Source organism: Ornithorhynchus anatinus, chromosome 6 (genome assembly GCF_004115215.2).
Source record: "Ornithorhynchus anatinus isolate Pmale09 chromosome 6, mOrnAna1.pri.v4, whole genome shotgun sequence".
Classification (NCBI taxonomy): domain Eukaryota; kingdom Metazoa; phylum Chordata; class Mammalia; order Monotremata; family Ornithorhynchidae; genus Ornithorhynchus; species Ornithorhynchus anatinus.
In genome coordinates, this window is record NC_041733.1 from 36,191,989 (window position 1) to 36,207,002 (window position 15,014).

The window sequence follows — 15,014 nt, forward strand, 5'->3', positions numbered from 1 at the left end:
GTAACTGAGGCACAGAGAAGTTAAGTGACTTGCCCAAGTGCACAAGGCAGACAAGCGTTGATGAGGCAGAAGACGATTAGATGGCAGCATGAGAAAACTTGGGCTAAGGACCCTCACCCCCAGCTGAATCTGCTGTCACCATAACTTGCTCTCGTTCAGGAATCACACCTTCTTTTGAACCTGACTCACACAATTCTCTTCAGACAGTTGCAAACATGGAGGAGTTACGCTAAAATAAATTAGCTGCAGACCCAAATAAAGGCCTTTCCTGGGTGGCTGACTGAAGGAAACTGAACTGAGAAGACCACTCACCCTTGGGTACTTTGTGGGAGATAAAAACTCAGAGTAGCTATATAGTGTTAACCCACAGCTACGGCTTGCTCCTTTCAAGAATTGGGAGCACAGACATTAGGAGAGCTCCCTCCACCCTCTTGTTTTCCGTTTAGAAAACGCGCTGTGGTGATAGGCTAGACACCATTCTGAATAATTCAGCTACTACACATGCCCCCGAGGCACAGTCATTCAAATTTACGGGAGAATATTTTTAACACGTAATGTAACCGGGATTACCAGTCAGCCACATTAGGACTCGTTAAATTTGGGTTTACTCTTAACTTCGGGGGAGTTAGGGAGTGCGTAGCCTCATCTCAGTTCCATACCGTCAAATCAGCGGCTAACTCCACACCATCAGGAGGAAGAGGAATTGACGTTTCTGGCTGCCGGGAGCCTCCTTTTTGACCGAATCCCTTTCACATGACAGGTCATTGTTCAAAACTCAAAACTCTGCATTCAGCACACATCATTATTTTTGATCCACAGACGGGTCAAGAGCCCAACTCCCTCTGCACATCCCGTCTCCTGGCGCCCATGGTGGCAACAGCGATTTGGAGAGTCCTGGGAGTGCCCAACTCCTTCCTGTCTCTCTGGACTGGAGCGGTGGAAGCTGCGCTCTGCCCAAGAGGATACAGAGGAGGGGGAGTTGGGCAACACCCGCCCCTGACCCTCTACTCCGGCCCCAGTCTCAATCACTTAAATCACAATGCTCGAATCTTGCTATTTGTGCAGGCCTTGGCCCTGCAAATACTGCTCTCATATATGCACACGTACACGCGCCCACATATATACCCTCAACTGTAAGTTTGAGTTCCCATCTTGAAAACGCTCATTTGTACAGTACTGAGCCCTTTGGGCATACTCACATTTCTTTACCTGAGCACTCCACGAGCACAGAGGAATCACAGTCAGCGTCCAAGTCGCACCACTCTCGGTTCCTTCAGACGTGCTCTCCCAGCAGCGGTCCTCAAAAATTCCTCAAATTATTGTTATTATTATTATTACTATTTCACCTTGACAGAAATTTTAAGCTATGTAAAAATAAGAAACTATTATTTCACTAACTGAACCCAAATTTTCATACTATGTTCAGGTCAATCAGTAGTATTTATAGTATTTATTGAGCACTTTGTGCAGATGACTGTACTAAGCACTTGGGGAAGCTCATCGCAGTTGCCCCAAGGATCTTATGGTCTAAATGTTTAGGTACTGAAGAACAGTACTGTGAGGTAAAAACATGGACTGGTGCAAGGCAGCATTCACTGCATTGGCTTTGCTTAATTTCACTTACCACAGCTCAGCACTACATTATATTTTAAAAAAGCTTCTGCTTTCTGCCAAAAGTCTGGGTCCCGTGATTCAGCTCCCAGAGAGCCGAATGGTTCCTGTGTTCCCGGTTCAGCCAGCAATCTGACCCTCTTGCATCCCTTAATTTGTTAACCTGGGCATACTGCTGTACTACCCAGTTCAGGACTACCCAGCAGCAAAAAAATAAAATCTTTAAATGACGGGGTAGATGAGTATAGGAGGTAAGTCAACTGACCTGAAAGCAATTATCCCCACTTCTGGGTATGCTCAGCTAGAATTCACAGTCCTATTCATGCATATAAATAATCACCTACCTGAAGAAATGGTGCCCAACTAATTAATTCCAGCCTCCATTATTTGCCAACATCTTGGAAAATGAAATTGAAGTTACTAATGGAAAATGTAGCCTAGTGGAAAGACGATAATACTGGAGGAATCGGGAGATCTGAATTCTAGCCCCAGTTCTGCCATTTAACTTGTGTGTGATCTTGGACAAGTCACACCTCCCTATACTTCTATTTCCTCATCTGTAAAATCTATTCTGACTCTTGTGCATCCACCTCAGAGTTCAGAAGAGTGTGGGACACACAGTAGGTGTGTAATACATACCATAATAAAAAAACCCACCAAAACAGCAAAGAAAATTTAGCTGGGGCTGATGCAGATAAAAATGGAAACCATTCCCCACATTGCCAAAATAGTCATCAATCTTGCTTAATTTAGCTCCTGTGTACAAAGGACTACACCAGATGCTTGGGGACCTAAAAAGTACATGATCAATCATTCACTCAATCGATGGTATTTACTGAGTGATTACTTTGTGCAAAGTACTAACATTTGGGAGAGTACAATCGAACTGGATGACCCAATTCCTGTTCTCGAAGAGTTTGCAGTCTAATGGGGGAGCCAGATATTAAATTAAGTTACCATTAAGTGAGTATAAGGAAATGTACTTAAGTGCAGTAGGGTGGAGAAGTACAAGATTCAAGATAGTGTCTCTGTCCTGGATAGGCTCTCTTTCTTCTTTTCTCCTCTCCTGGACCACCTCTGCAGGGCCAGTCAGGTGAAAGAATGGATTTGCAACTATATTTATCTGAGTAGTCCAAACCAAAAGTTGATTTTGCTTGAAATATTCAGATCATCGAGTTCACTCTGGCTGGGGTTGTCTTGGCCTATAGGTTATTAAGCTTTAGAACAGGCTAAGGAAGGTGAGGAATTGCTTTTCAGGCATCTTTAAGAATACAGCTGCTTCCCCAGAAACGTTAAAAGGCTTGTCTGAGAAGTAAGAGTGCTAAAATGGGAAACTCTCCCAGCCCATGAAAAGCTTCCTGAAGTCCACTAAACCTCATTAGAGGCTCAAATATATAGCATTTTTTATAAAACCTAAAAACCTTTTTTTTTTTTTTTTAACCTTTTCCTCTTTAGGATTTTCCATTCTTCAAGCAATTATGGAGGCTGCAGTGCAAAATAACTGGCAAGTGACCGCCAGGTCTGTGGGAAGTATCAAGGACGTTCAGGAATTTAGGCGGATCATAGAAGAAATGGACAGACGCCAAGAAAAAAGATATTTAATTGACTGTGAAGTAGAGAGAATAAACACCATTTTGGAACAGGTATGTTTGAGATTCAACCCACTCATAGGGAATGCAAACTTAAGGACACAGGCTGTCCCATTTATGCACTAGGTACCTGGAGGTTTTCTTCCTCACCACTAATTGTATTTATTGAGCATTTACTGGGCACAGAGCACTGTACTAAGCACTTGGGAGAGTACGGAGTCGGTACACCCATTCCCTGCCCACAGTGAATTTATAATCTACAGGGAGATGTAGATATTAATATAAATGAATGTTACATTAACATTCTAAATTATATATATATATATATTTATATATTCTAACATACAGTATTCTACATATTATAGAATATTCTGTATAAAATAATTATTTATATATATAATGTGTGTGTGTGTGCACATGCACACACCTAGGTGCTCTCATGTCCTGATTGCCTCAAAAAGCTATAAATGATTGAAGCTTCTATGTCTATTACTATATTCGCAATAGTTGGATGAAGTCTCAACATGAGTTATGAAAGGCAATCTCTCTTATTTTTTTAAATGGCATTTGCTAAGCACTTACTATGGGCCAGGCACTGTACTAAGCACTGGGGTAGATACAAGCTAACCAGGTTGGACACAGTCCATTTCCCACATGGGGATTACAGTTTTAATTCCCATTTTACAGATGAGGTAACAGAGGCACAGAGAAGTTCACTGATTTCCCCAAGGTCACACAACAGACACATGAAGGAGCTGGAATTAGAACCCAGGTCCTTCTGACTCCTCAGCCACTGCTCTACCCGCTAGACCATACTGTTTCTCTTTTGCATGAATTCCTGACTCTTTCCACCCAGCTCTCCCTCAGTCTCTCAAAATGTTAACCAATGCCTTGAAGGCTCTGCTTGAAAGCTTTATCATTTTCCTTCAACACCACCTCCTACCCCTATCAGCTGCATGCCCCCAGTTTACAAGGGGTTAGGGCTGAACCCAAGTGCTAGCAATTCACATAATTCCCCCAACACACACGCCCCCCAACTCACCCCCAACCCCCACCTCAAAAGGCTAATTTAATGAAGCAGAATCTAGGGTAAATCTGTTTCTAATTTTTACATTGTGAAATTATTTTAAATTATTTCACAGTGACCAACAGAAGACTGTGCTCAATCTACTGCAGAGTAAAAAGGATAGGAAACAATACAGAAAAAGATAATTCACTGTTAGAAATAGAATAAAATAAAGAGCCTAACCATCAGTTGGGCCAAAGACTATAAATTAGCATGATGATAAGTGCCTCTTCTTAAACCTGACAGCTGTCTTGAACTTTAGGATAAAAGGTAAAATCTAAGTTTTCTGAAAGTTGAACATAATTTTTCAGATTCCTGCATTGCCAGTTAATAGTAAACTGGCCCTGCTGCCATTAACAAAGCTGTTAGGGAGATTTCTCCAGGCAAACTCAATTCCAGTGAAACGGTGAGCAAAACGAGGTACTGCTATTAGAATTATAGTGAACAGGCCTTGCTTTGAAAAGAGCAAGTTTAAGTGCTCCGAGATTTAGCACTGCCAACACTGCACAGTGTAAGAATCTAATGCACACTGTGAACCACAGTCAAGACTCAATCCCCCTGTTAGAGTAGGGCAACCGACATTATACCCTGAACTCAATTCAGGCTGATGGGGGGGAAATCTGCAATATTCCTCTCTTATACAGTATCCAGTTTCAAAACTACCTTTTTGAGGGGCTTTTTAATGATGCAGTCTCTAAAATCGCTCTGGTTTCTTAGAGAGTTCCTTAGGTACCCACACCAAAGAATCAGGTCAATGATACCTGCACCAACCTTAAACAATCTATAAATCAGACAACACACATTTTAATGGGTTACCTATTTAAAACTGAAAGTAGGTACACATTCTTCTTGACCTACCTTGCCTTCTTTGCTTCGCATATTTAGTAGAGTAATCAAAGTAATTTAGGCTATAATTTCATGGGGCAATTTTGTTTTCAGCTCATATCTGCCCAGAGAAATTCCAGCCTTTAAGCCCTAGTTGCCTAGGAAGAGATTGTACTTAAAGATAATAAAATTTAAGGAGCCAACTACTCCTAAAGTTGTGCTAAAATGGTCATCTGCCTGATTTTCAGTAGTCTCTCCCCTGTCAAACACTGATTTAACACCAGTTACCTTTATATCTGATACTTTCAAGGGTATGGACTCCCCTCCACCTTGGAAGTGGTGTTCAATCAATCACTAGTGCTCTTGGGAGAGTACACCTGGGAGAGTACAACAGAATTAATAGACATGATCCCTGCCATTAGGCAACTGAAAATTTAGACTTTACATTTTTCTGAACACCAGCGTTAGTGAATATGCAAGCTAGTTCCCATTACCCAATCATTCAGGGGTATTAACTGAGCACCTGTATGCAGAACAGTGAATTTCATGTTTCTGAGAGTAAACAAGTAAAGACAGGTCCTTACTCTCAAAGAGACAGACACAAAACAATTATCATTTAAGGGAAAAAAGAGATAAAATGGATTATAAGAGGATAAAGAAGAGACGGAGAAGTGAGTAAATCAAAACTTACACATTAAACTAAGTCCATCAATAAATGCGCAAATGCTACAGGTAGTGGAGAATACTAAGTGCTGAGATGGTAGTTTGGAGGCTTAAGCCTTGGAAAGAAAAACATTAATCGTTGACCATCCCCGGGAGGAGGTGAGTTTTCACGAAGTTTTTGAAGAAGGGGAGAACTGTGGTCTGGCAGACTGAAGGTGGAGGACAGTTCCAGGTAGGGTGAAAGAAGGGGGTCGGAGGTGGGAGGTGAGAGCAAGAGATAGCCAGCTTGTTTGCTTGAGAAGAATACAGACTCTTGCAAACTCCTATTGCAGTTTGGGCTAACCTATCTTAGGAAGGACATCACAGAGGTGTAGAAAAAACAGAGGAGGCTTCCACAAAAGGAAGACTAAAACAACTCTTCGATCATTCAAGATAGAGGTTGAGAAGCATACGTTGGAACTCCATTAAATCACGAAGGGTATGGAGAGAGCCACCAAACTGTCATTCACAAACATCGGGTTAAATTGACTAAGCTCCTCGCAGACAGGGCCCTGGTCTTCTAACTCTAATGCACTCTACTAGGACTTAGTACATTGATCGCCACACAAATGAAACTCAATAAATAACATCAATTGATAAGTGAGTGGTGATAATTAGATTTACAGTGAAAACTGTTTGTTAGATTAAAAATATTGTGCGTTCAGTAGGAACATACTCTATTTAAGCACTCGTCCACCTTTTCATTATCTTCTTCCTTCCATTTGTTATGTATTTTGGTCTTCCCGGCTAGACTGTAATAATAATCACTGAGGTATTCATTAAGTGCTTATTAGGTGCCAAGCACCTTATAAAACAGAGGGGTAGGGTACAAGATCAGCAGGGTGGACCCAGACCCACATGTGGCTCACAGTAATTTGCAGGAAAAATAGGAATTGAATCCTTATTTTACAGAAGAAAATCTGAGGCATAGAGAAGTGAAGAGACTAGCCCTAGGCCACACCAGCAGGCAGGTGGTGGCAGAGATGGAATGAGTACCCATGTCCTTTGATTCCCAGGCCTGGGCTTTTTCTGCCGGACCACACTTTCTAAGCTGCTTGTAACCTCTGTGAGAACAGGGATCATGTCTACTAATTTACTGTACTTTAAGTGCTGAATTCAATGTTCTCCACAGAGCGGCTGCTTAATACTATTGATTGCCAATTGGGCTCTCAGCTGTCGAGTACCTCTGTAAGCAACTGGGCTGGGAAGAGAAGTCAGAAGGGCAAGAGGAGAACTTTCAGAGGTCAAAGCCATGCGTCGGCAACGCTGACCCCACAGTCCTCTCGTTAGAAGGCTGGCGAAGTCCAAGGAAACTCATTTGCCTCTAGCAATCTCTTTGGTGACAGAAAGGAATCTCTTCTTCCAAAGCCAATTTAGACAATAATTTGAGATCTCTACAGGGATTAAAAAACAGGACAGACAGGATGCAGACCTTCACTCAGTCCAGTTTAGGTTTAGCTGCCTGAAAGAAGAGGGGGCTTCAGTAAGTGACTTCTGATCCCTCTGAGTTCAGGGATTCACAGCTTAGCAAAGTCAAGTCTGCTTATTCTAGGAAACCAAAACAAAGCAGTCCAGGTTAGTATAACAGGGGCATTACAGAAATGTTTTCATGCTCAAATTTTGCAAGAAAAACAGCATTCAAAATATCTCTGCCTGAAAGAATGGGCCCCTCATATAAAAACAAAAATAGTTGACAATCACTGTGATGAAACTGCCTGCCAGCCAACGGAGCCTTGAGAGATTCTCCTCGCTGAGGATCCGAAAATAACATTCTGTGTGTAGGTGGAAAAATCAGAGATTTGTGTAGCTCTGGATTTTGTTCTGGACAATTTTTCACCGGCTCTTCTGTTTCCATGGTTCGGCTGCTATCGTCTCATGAAGATAAATTCTAGTTCCTGAAAATTTTTGGCTCTCACCAGGATCAGGGTCTCAGGACAGAGCATAAAAGGCCTTCCCGGAGTCCCTGGGCTTTGCCAAAAGTTGGACATGATGGGCTAGTATTTTAATAGTATGGTTTCCTCTTAGGTGGTATAAACATATAGCCACCCATAAAATCACTCCAGAGAGGCTGAAAGTGGGAGTCACTAATATGATATCCTGACAAGTTTATACCAAGCTATAAGCCACCAATTCGGTTGAATCCATCAGTTAACAGATAGAAATGAGCAATCCGATAAGGCCCTATTTACATTCTGCTCCCGCCATGTACATTTCAAAGATATTTTCTCCACTTGATGAGGAGCAATACCCTATTAACAAACGGAATTGAAAATTGGTCCCTTAAACCTATCCTTTGGTTAACAGCTAATTTATGAGTAAGCGATTCATTTATTTTCAGTGCCAAAGCAACATAATTCTGCGACAGGCCCCACAAGAATAGGAATAAATTCTAAGAGCGTTCCCAATTGAATGTGCAGTGAAACAAAGTACAAGTACTGCTCCCATCTGCATGGGTTACTTAGGTCCAAAAACTTTTATGAGACTAAATGACATCTCTAATTTTATATGCCCAGAGCACCTGAAGGTACTACTGAATTATTCCCACTGCTTCATTCATTTTTCTAAGTACCAAAATGTTCAGGTATGATTAAAAGAAAAATAATCTCTTGAGAGACCCTATCTTTATGGATGGAGAAACAGCTTTCAAGAATGCTAGACATTCAGCCCACTGGAGAATCATTTGGAATCTTTGTTTTTTGAAATGGCATCCCTCAGCACATGCACTGAAAAGAGTGCAGTTGTCACGAAGATATGGCTGTGCCAAGTAAAAATGAGAGAGTTCTCGTTTGAGCCTCTGTCCATTCCCGACAGAGTAAAGGACGGCTGAGAGCTTGGTGTGGTCTTATTCAAACTAGTCAACACGGCTGGACTCGGGGGAAACAGGGAACTTGGGGGCTGCAGTAGTCACAACACAATTCCGGGCCTCTGGGACACTCAACTCAGCAGGTGAAAAGCACCAGAGAAAAGAAAGTCCATGAATCACTTACACTGGGGCTGCTATCCTGAGGTATATGCAAAATGAGATGTGCAGATATCCAATCCCTTCTCCCCATCTATACTTGGATTGTGAGTCCTCCAAGGAACAGGGACTATGCCTAATTCTCACCTGTGGATTGTCTCCCAGCACTTAGTACCATGCTCTGCACACAGTAAGCACCTAACAAATACTATTACTATTAAAAAAAAGCACTTCCAATAAGCAGAAAACCACTCTGGACCGATATTCCACAGAAGGCCAAAGTATGTACCACCTTCAGAAACATTTAAGTAGCTTCTGAATTCTGCCTATGCAGCACACCAGCCAGTTATTCAAGTAGGTACAGAAAATCTAAGGAGGAGAGGTAGTATGCCTTTTGGGAGAATGGAAAGTCTGGTGCCAACACAAAAGGGGTCAAGTTCAAGCAACTGTGGTGTGCATTATCAGTCTTCTCATGGCATAGTGGAAAGAGCAAGGGAGTGGGAGTCCAGAGACCCAAACTCTAGCCCCAGGACCCTGACTTGCCTGCTGGGTGACCTGGGGCAAGTCGTTTAACTTCTCTATGCCACAACTTTCTCATTTATGTTAAAAAAAAAAAAAAGAGGATACAATACCTGTTTCTTTTATGGTTTTCAGTAAGCGCTTGCTATGCATCATGCACTGTTCTACGCACTGGGGTAAATACGAAGTTGGACAGAGACCCTGTCCCACATGGGATTTATAGTCTAAGTAGGAGGCAGTAGGATTTAATCCCCATTTTACGTATGAGAAAATGGAGAAATAAGGAAGTGAAGTGACTTGCTCAAGGTCACAGAGCAGATGAGTGGGAGAATCAGGATTAGAACCCAGGTCTTCTAAATATCAGGCCTGTGCACCTTCTACTAAACCGTGCTGCTTCTCATCTCCTCATGTTCACCCCCTCCCTCTGACTGTGAAACCTCTTTAGAACAGGGCATGGGTCCGATTCGATTACACTGTAATCAAACCCCAAGACTTGGCACATAGTAAACAACTGACTAACATCAAACGGTAAGCCAGATCAACGGCAACCTAGTCCTGGAACACATTCAGCCTACTAGCCTCCCACAGTGCCTGGCACATCCCATCCTTGAGGGGCAGGACAGGTTGGGATAACGCGTGACCACGATGGCTCCATAGTTGCTCTGCGCTGAGCTGAAATGGCAAACTAAAAAAAGGTCAGCAGAAGCAGCACAATGAAGTAAAACCTCAAGTACTCTGGCACATTAGTGGACACCTGGGAGAGTGCTAGAGATAGGCTGACCGACAGCATTCACATGGGGGGAAGGGGAGGGAGCACTAAGGCAGAACAAAGCATTCTCACAGGCCATGAAACCAGGAAGAAGAAACAAGAATAGTAGCGGGTTCTGAGTGTAATAAAATACGATAATGCAGTAAGGGCCAATTTTTATAGGCCCACACATTTTGTCTCATCAGCCACACTTCCACACACTGTTAAACTCACAGTTTCTAACATTCCTCTAGACTGTAAGCTTGTGTGGGCACGGAACGAGTCTACCAACTCTGTTACATGGCACTCTCCCAAGTGCTTAGAACAGGGCTCTGCACTCAGTACTAAGAGTTTAGTACTCAGTAAGCGCTCAATATATACTATTGATAAGTAGGAGAGAGAATAGATATAATAATAATTATGGTACTTGTTAAGTACTTATTATGTGCTAGGCACTGCACTAGGTACTGGGGTAAGCACAAGATTATTTTAAGTACCAAAACGTTCAGGTATGATTAAAAGAAAAACAAACAATCTCGAGAGACCCAATCTTTATCGATGGAGAAACAGCTTTCAAGAATGCTAGACACTCAGCCCACTGGAGAATCATTTGGAATCTTTACTTTTGAAATGGCATCCCTCAGCACGTACATTGAAAGGGGTTCAGTTGTCACAAAGATAATCAGGTTAGACAGAGTCCCCGTCCCACATGGGTCACTAAATGTCTAAGTAGGAAGGAGAGCAGGTATTGAATCTCCATTTTTCAGATGAGGCAAATGAAACACAGGGAAATTTAATGATGTGGAAAATCTCACAGGAAGCTGGTGGCAGAACTGGGTTTGGAACCCAGGTCCCCTGACTCCCAAGCCCATGCTCTTTCCATTAAGCCATGACACTTCTCAGGCAAAAACCACCAAGGAGTTTTCCTTTCCTTTTAAGCCTTTGAGACTTAGGAAAGGTAGGGAGTTAGAAGCTGAGCAAAAGCAATAAAGTGCTCAAACACTGTTCCATTTCATTCTGGGGAAAACAAACCCTAACTCGCACCCACAGCTTGATTTCCTTTTAAGCTGAGCGTAATTTTGCTCGAACCTGTGAAACCCCATTCACTTGCACAGCTCCAGGAAGCACTTGGAAGGACTGTATATTGTAAATGGCAATCCTTGCCTTCAGGGGTAGTTTAAAATGAGCCAGTTCTTAAAAAGCAAAGATCACTTTGCTCCAGGGGCTAGCAGCAGACTCCACCATGCTGAATTCAGAGTTGGATCTTCAGGAACTTCAAAGAAGGGAAACTAACTGCCAAGTCCCCAAACCAAATGGCACATTTCACACTGGAATGACTTTGGGGATTATTTGCCCCTGGGAAAATAAAGAAATTGTCCACTCAAGATCAAAATCTGGAAATACAGCAGAAGACCTGTTCATTCAATAGGCTACAAGCTTTGCTCACCAAAATTGTCTCCCCCCGCCCCCCAACAATATGCCACCAACACCAGACTGTGTAGCATTCATAATATCCAGCAATGACAAAGAGAACACAACTTGACAAACAGAAAGCCTACAAACGATACTAAATAATGTTCACATTACTCAAAAGGCCTTAGGGTTGAAAGCCCTAAGGAATGGAAAAATCATGCATTATCCCATCTAAAGCAAAATGACATATAATCTGACCTTTGAGAGTGAAAATTTAAGACCAAAAGGTAACTTGAAACAATAAAATCCCTTAATGCAACTCTTCCTCCATTATATAAGTGAAGGGCAGAAGTGTCAAAGAGCAACTACAAGTAAATACCCGTTACTAAAAGATCTGGAGATTTTTGTAGGGCATATAAGAGATCACTGTATTGAGGCATAATTAAATAATTTTGGGGGGCTTACCCCAGACTTCAAAAATCACACTGCAATTTGATCTGGCATTTTTGCCTGAGCATGTCAACATGCTCAGCTGGCTTGAGGACTAAGGGACTGCTACCAATTTTAACTTGTTTCCAATCTTGAAAAGCCAGTTGATCCTATGTAGATGCAAAGCATTTCACAAAACCCTGTTGTAATTACTACTTTGTAAATGCTAATGAATTTTAAAAGACATATTCTAGAAATCAGATGACTCCCCTAGATTTGGACTGGCCAGAATGGAGTGATTAGAAGTTCAGTCACCCGGGAGAGCGATTAAGGAATTGATGCCCTAGATCTTACCGGATGCTCTATCCATCAGTTGCAGTAAGTACTGCCACTAAAGGCTCCACTCCATCTTAAGGGCAACTTAGCTATAAAAATCCTGGAATTTAAGCTCTTCTGAGGAAAGGTTCTACATATAGTCAAAGTAGCCATAGGAGTAAAATATTCAAATGTGAAAATTTAGGTTCATTCATTCAATAGTATTTACTGCACGCTTACTATGTGCAGAGCACTGTACTAAGCGCTTGGAATGTACAATTCGGCAACAGGTAGAGACAATCCCTGCCCAATGACGGGCTTACAGTCTAATCGGGGGAGACAGACAGACAAAAACAGTAGCAATAAATAGAATCAAGGAGAGGTACATCTCATTAACAAAATAAATAGGGTAATAAAAATATATACAAATGAGCAGAGGAGCACAGTGCTGAGGGGAGGGGAAGGGAGAGGGGGAGGAGCAGAGGGCGGGGGGGGGGGGGAGGGGGGGCTTAACTGAGGGGAGGTGAAGGTTCTCTTTAATGAATCACTAGTATTCACTGAAGGCCTGCACCTGGGAGCGTGACCCAGAAGTGAAACCCTGGTACCTGCCCTCAAGGAAGGCCCACTCATTTCTTCCATTTTAAAAATAACGTCCTTTCAGTTGGCTTCAAGGTGCTCCACCAGCTAACTCTTCAACTTGCATATCAGCTCTCTTTCAGTTGTTACTCCCCAGTTCACACTCTTTGTTTCTCCTAACCTCACCTTCTAATTACACCTTGCTCTCAATTTCTCTGATATGCCATTGTTCATAAGTTCAGTAATTCAGCTCATAAATTATACTCTCCCCAATCAGGTATATTGTTGCTTAATATATTTTTTCATAAGTTCATTTTTGAAAGGGGCTGAAAATCCTCATTTGGGAGCAGGATGGGAGACCCATGCTGCTTGGGAGAGAGAAAGACTACATGCTTTATTGATCCTAGGGCTGGAAGCAACAAGCGTGATGCTTAGGGTGAAGGGGCAGGAATGACTTGGGATAATTCAATTTCCCAGAGCCAGAAGGGACTCTGAGATCCATCAATTAGCGGTATTTATTAAGCACTTACTGTATGCACTTGGGAGAGTATGATATGACAGAGTTGGTAGACACTCTCCCTGCCCACAGGGAGTTTACAGCACTGAGGGGGAGACAGGCATTAATATAAATAAATTATAGATATGCACATACATGTTGTGGGGCTAACGGTGGGGTGAATACAGGTCACAAATCCAGGTGTAAGGGTAATGCAGAAGCGAGAGGGAGGGGAAATAAGTGCTTAGTCAGGGAAGGCTTCTTGGAGATGTGCTTTCAGTAAGGCTTTGAAGGAAACAAATTTAGGGATAAATCTAGACCTGGCTCCGCTAGGGAAACAAGATCCAGAAGTCCCAAGTTTCTTCCCACGTCCCAGCTCAGCCCATGCCAGCTTGGACTGCCTGTGCCTTAACTGTTAAGAAACTCGCGCTTAATAGAACTGCCTTTCATAAAGCATTTGATTCTTATACTTGAAGGTAAACAGCTTCGTGCCTAGCTTCTTAGAATAATAGTCACACATCATTTTAGCAATTGTTAACTTACTTTCAGCCTCATTCTCGCAAACACAGATTAAGCTTTCAAACTAAACGCCCGACTACAAGTCCCTGTACACTGGTTACCTGGGTTACTGTGACAGAACCATTCAAAAGACCTGCAGGCGTGACAGGAAAACATATTCAAACTGAGCAGTTTAACATTCCTAGATTAGTCAAATATGTAATATGTGGTACCTGGCTGGCCTGTCTTTCAATCATTAGTAGTTCCTTTTCATCAACTAAGGCGAGAGATGCCTCTCTCAAAATTTAAGGTACCATTGACCCATTGAATATCAAGTGCTAACATGCTGTAGACTGTTCACTCATTCATTCGTCTTGATTGAGTGCTATGTGCAGAGCACTGTACTAAGCGCTTGGGAGAGTACAATATAACAATAAACAGACACATTAACTGCCCACAATGAGTTTACAGCCTAGACTGAGCCAAAATTATAAAACTTTTCTCTCTCCATTTCCTAGCGTTACACAGGAGCGGAATTGGCTCCAAAATAATTTCTGGGAAAGTTTCATATGAACACTTGAAAACTAGGGATGGGGGTGGGGATAAGGATAAAGGACCAGATGCTCTCCTCCCTGGCTCCAAGCACCTCATTACTTACTTCAGGCAAGTAAAAAGATTTTAGAAGCCTAACGACAGGGTCTCAAAGAATATGATCGAGTTTCATCCTGTATTTGACAAGCTTCTGATGTTTGTATCACTCTGAATTTTGCAAAATTATTAGAGGGGACTGATTTTGCTTTTCTGGTCTAGAGAGATCCATCTGGATTTGAGGACTCCATACCTATCAATTTCAGACAGAACTCATATAGCCAGAAAATAGCAAACTGTTCTATGCCTGAAAATCTAGTCGACAGACTAGTTTCTTTGATGGAGCAGAGTGAATAAACCCCATCACTTAAATGTCCTGGGCATAGATCCAAGTGGAGAGAAAAGTGGGAAATTTTAAAGGAATATTTTGAGGGATACATGTGAGGCAAAGTTTTCTGAGACCTCTCTATGTTGTCAGCATTGCACTGCACATGTGATGAATAGTTTCAGAAATTGGCCATTTGCTTCCATCTTGTGCAAAAAGACTCAACTCATTTTGTCTGCCTTCAGCCAGTGGAAAAGGCAATTTCTTAACTGACAACTTTTTGCAGATTTTGATTGCCTATTTAGATGAAGAGCAGAGTTATTCTGCAAACATCTCAAATGGGAAAAAGGGTGCT

General features: G+C 42.2%; 1 protein-coding gene and 1 long non-coding RNA gene across 10 annotated transcripts in view; one reads left to right on the plus strand and one right to left on the minus strand.

Annotated features, from left to right (window-relative positions):
* Positions 1 to 15,014, plus strand: part of GRIA3 (glutamate ionotropic receptor AMPA type subunit 3) — a 261,251-nt gene that overhangs the window by 116,201 nt on the left and 130,036 nt on the right. For all 9 annotated transcript variants that reach the window (XR_003760542.2, XM_029067979.2, XM_029067976.2 and 6 more), the window contains one exon: positions 3,067 to 3,254. Coding sequence is in view for 8 of the 9 variants with exons in the window: in XM_029067979.2 (XP_028923812.1) it covers positions 3,067 to 3,254 (188 nt within the window). In the remaining variant the exon portion in view is untranslated. The remainder of the gene's footprint in view (positions 1 to 3,066; positions 3,255 to 15,014) is intronic.
* The window catches only part of LOC120638444, a 54,932-nt gene that overhangs the window by 18,819 nt on the left and 21,099 nt on the right, over positions 1 to 15,014 (minus strand). The window lies entirely within an intron of this gene.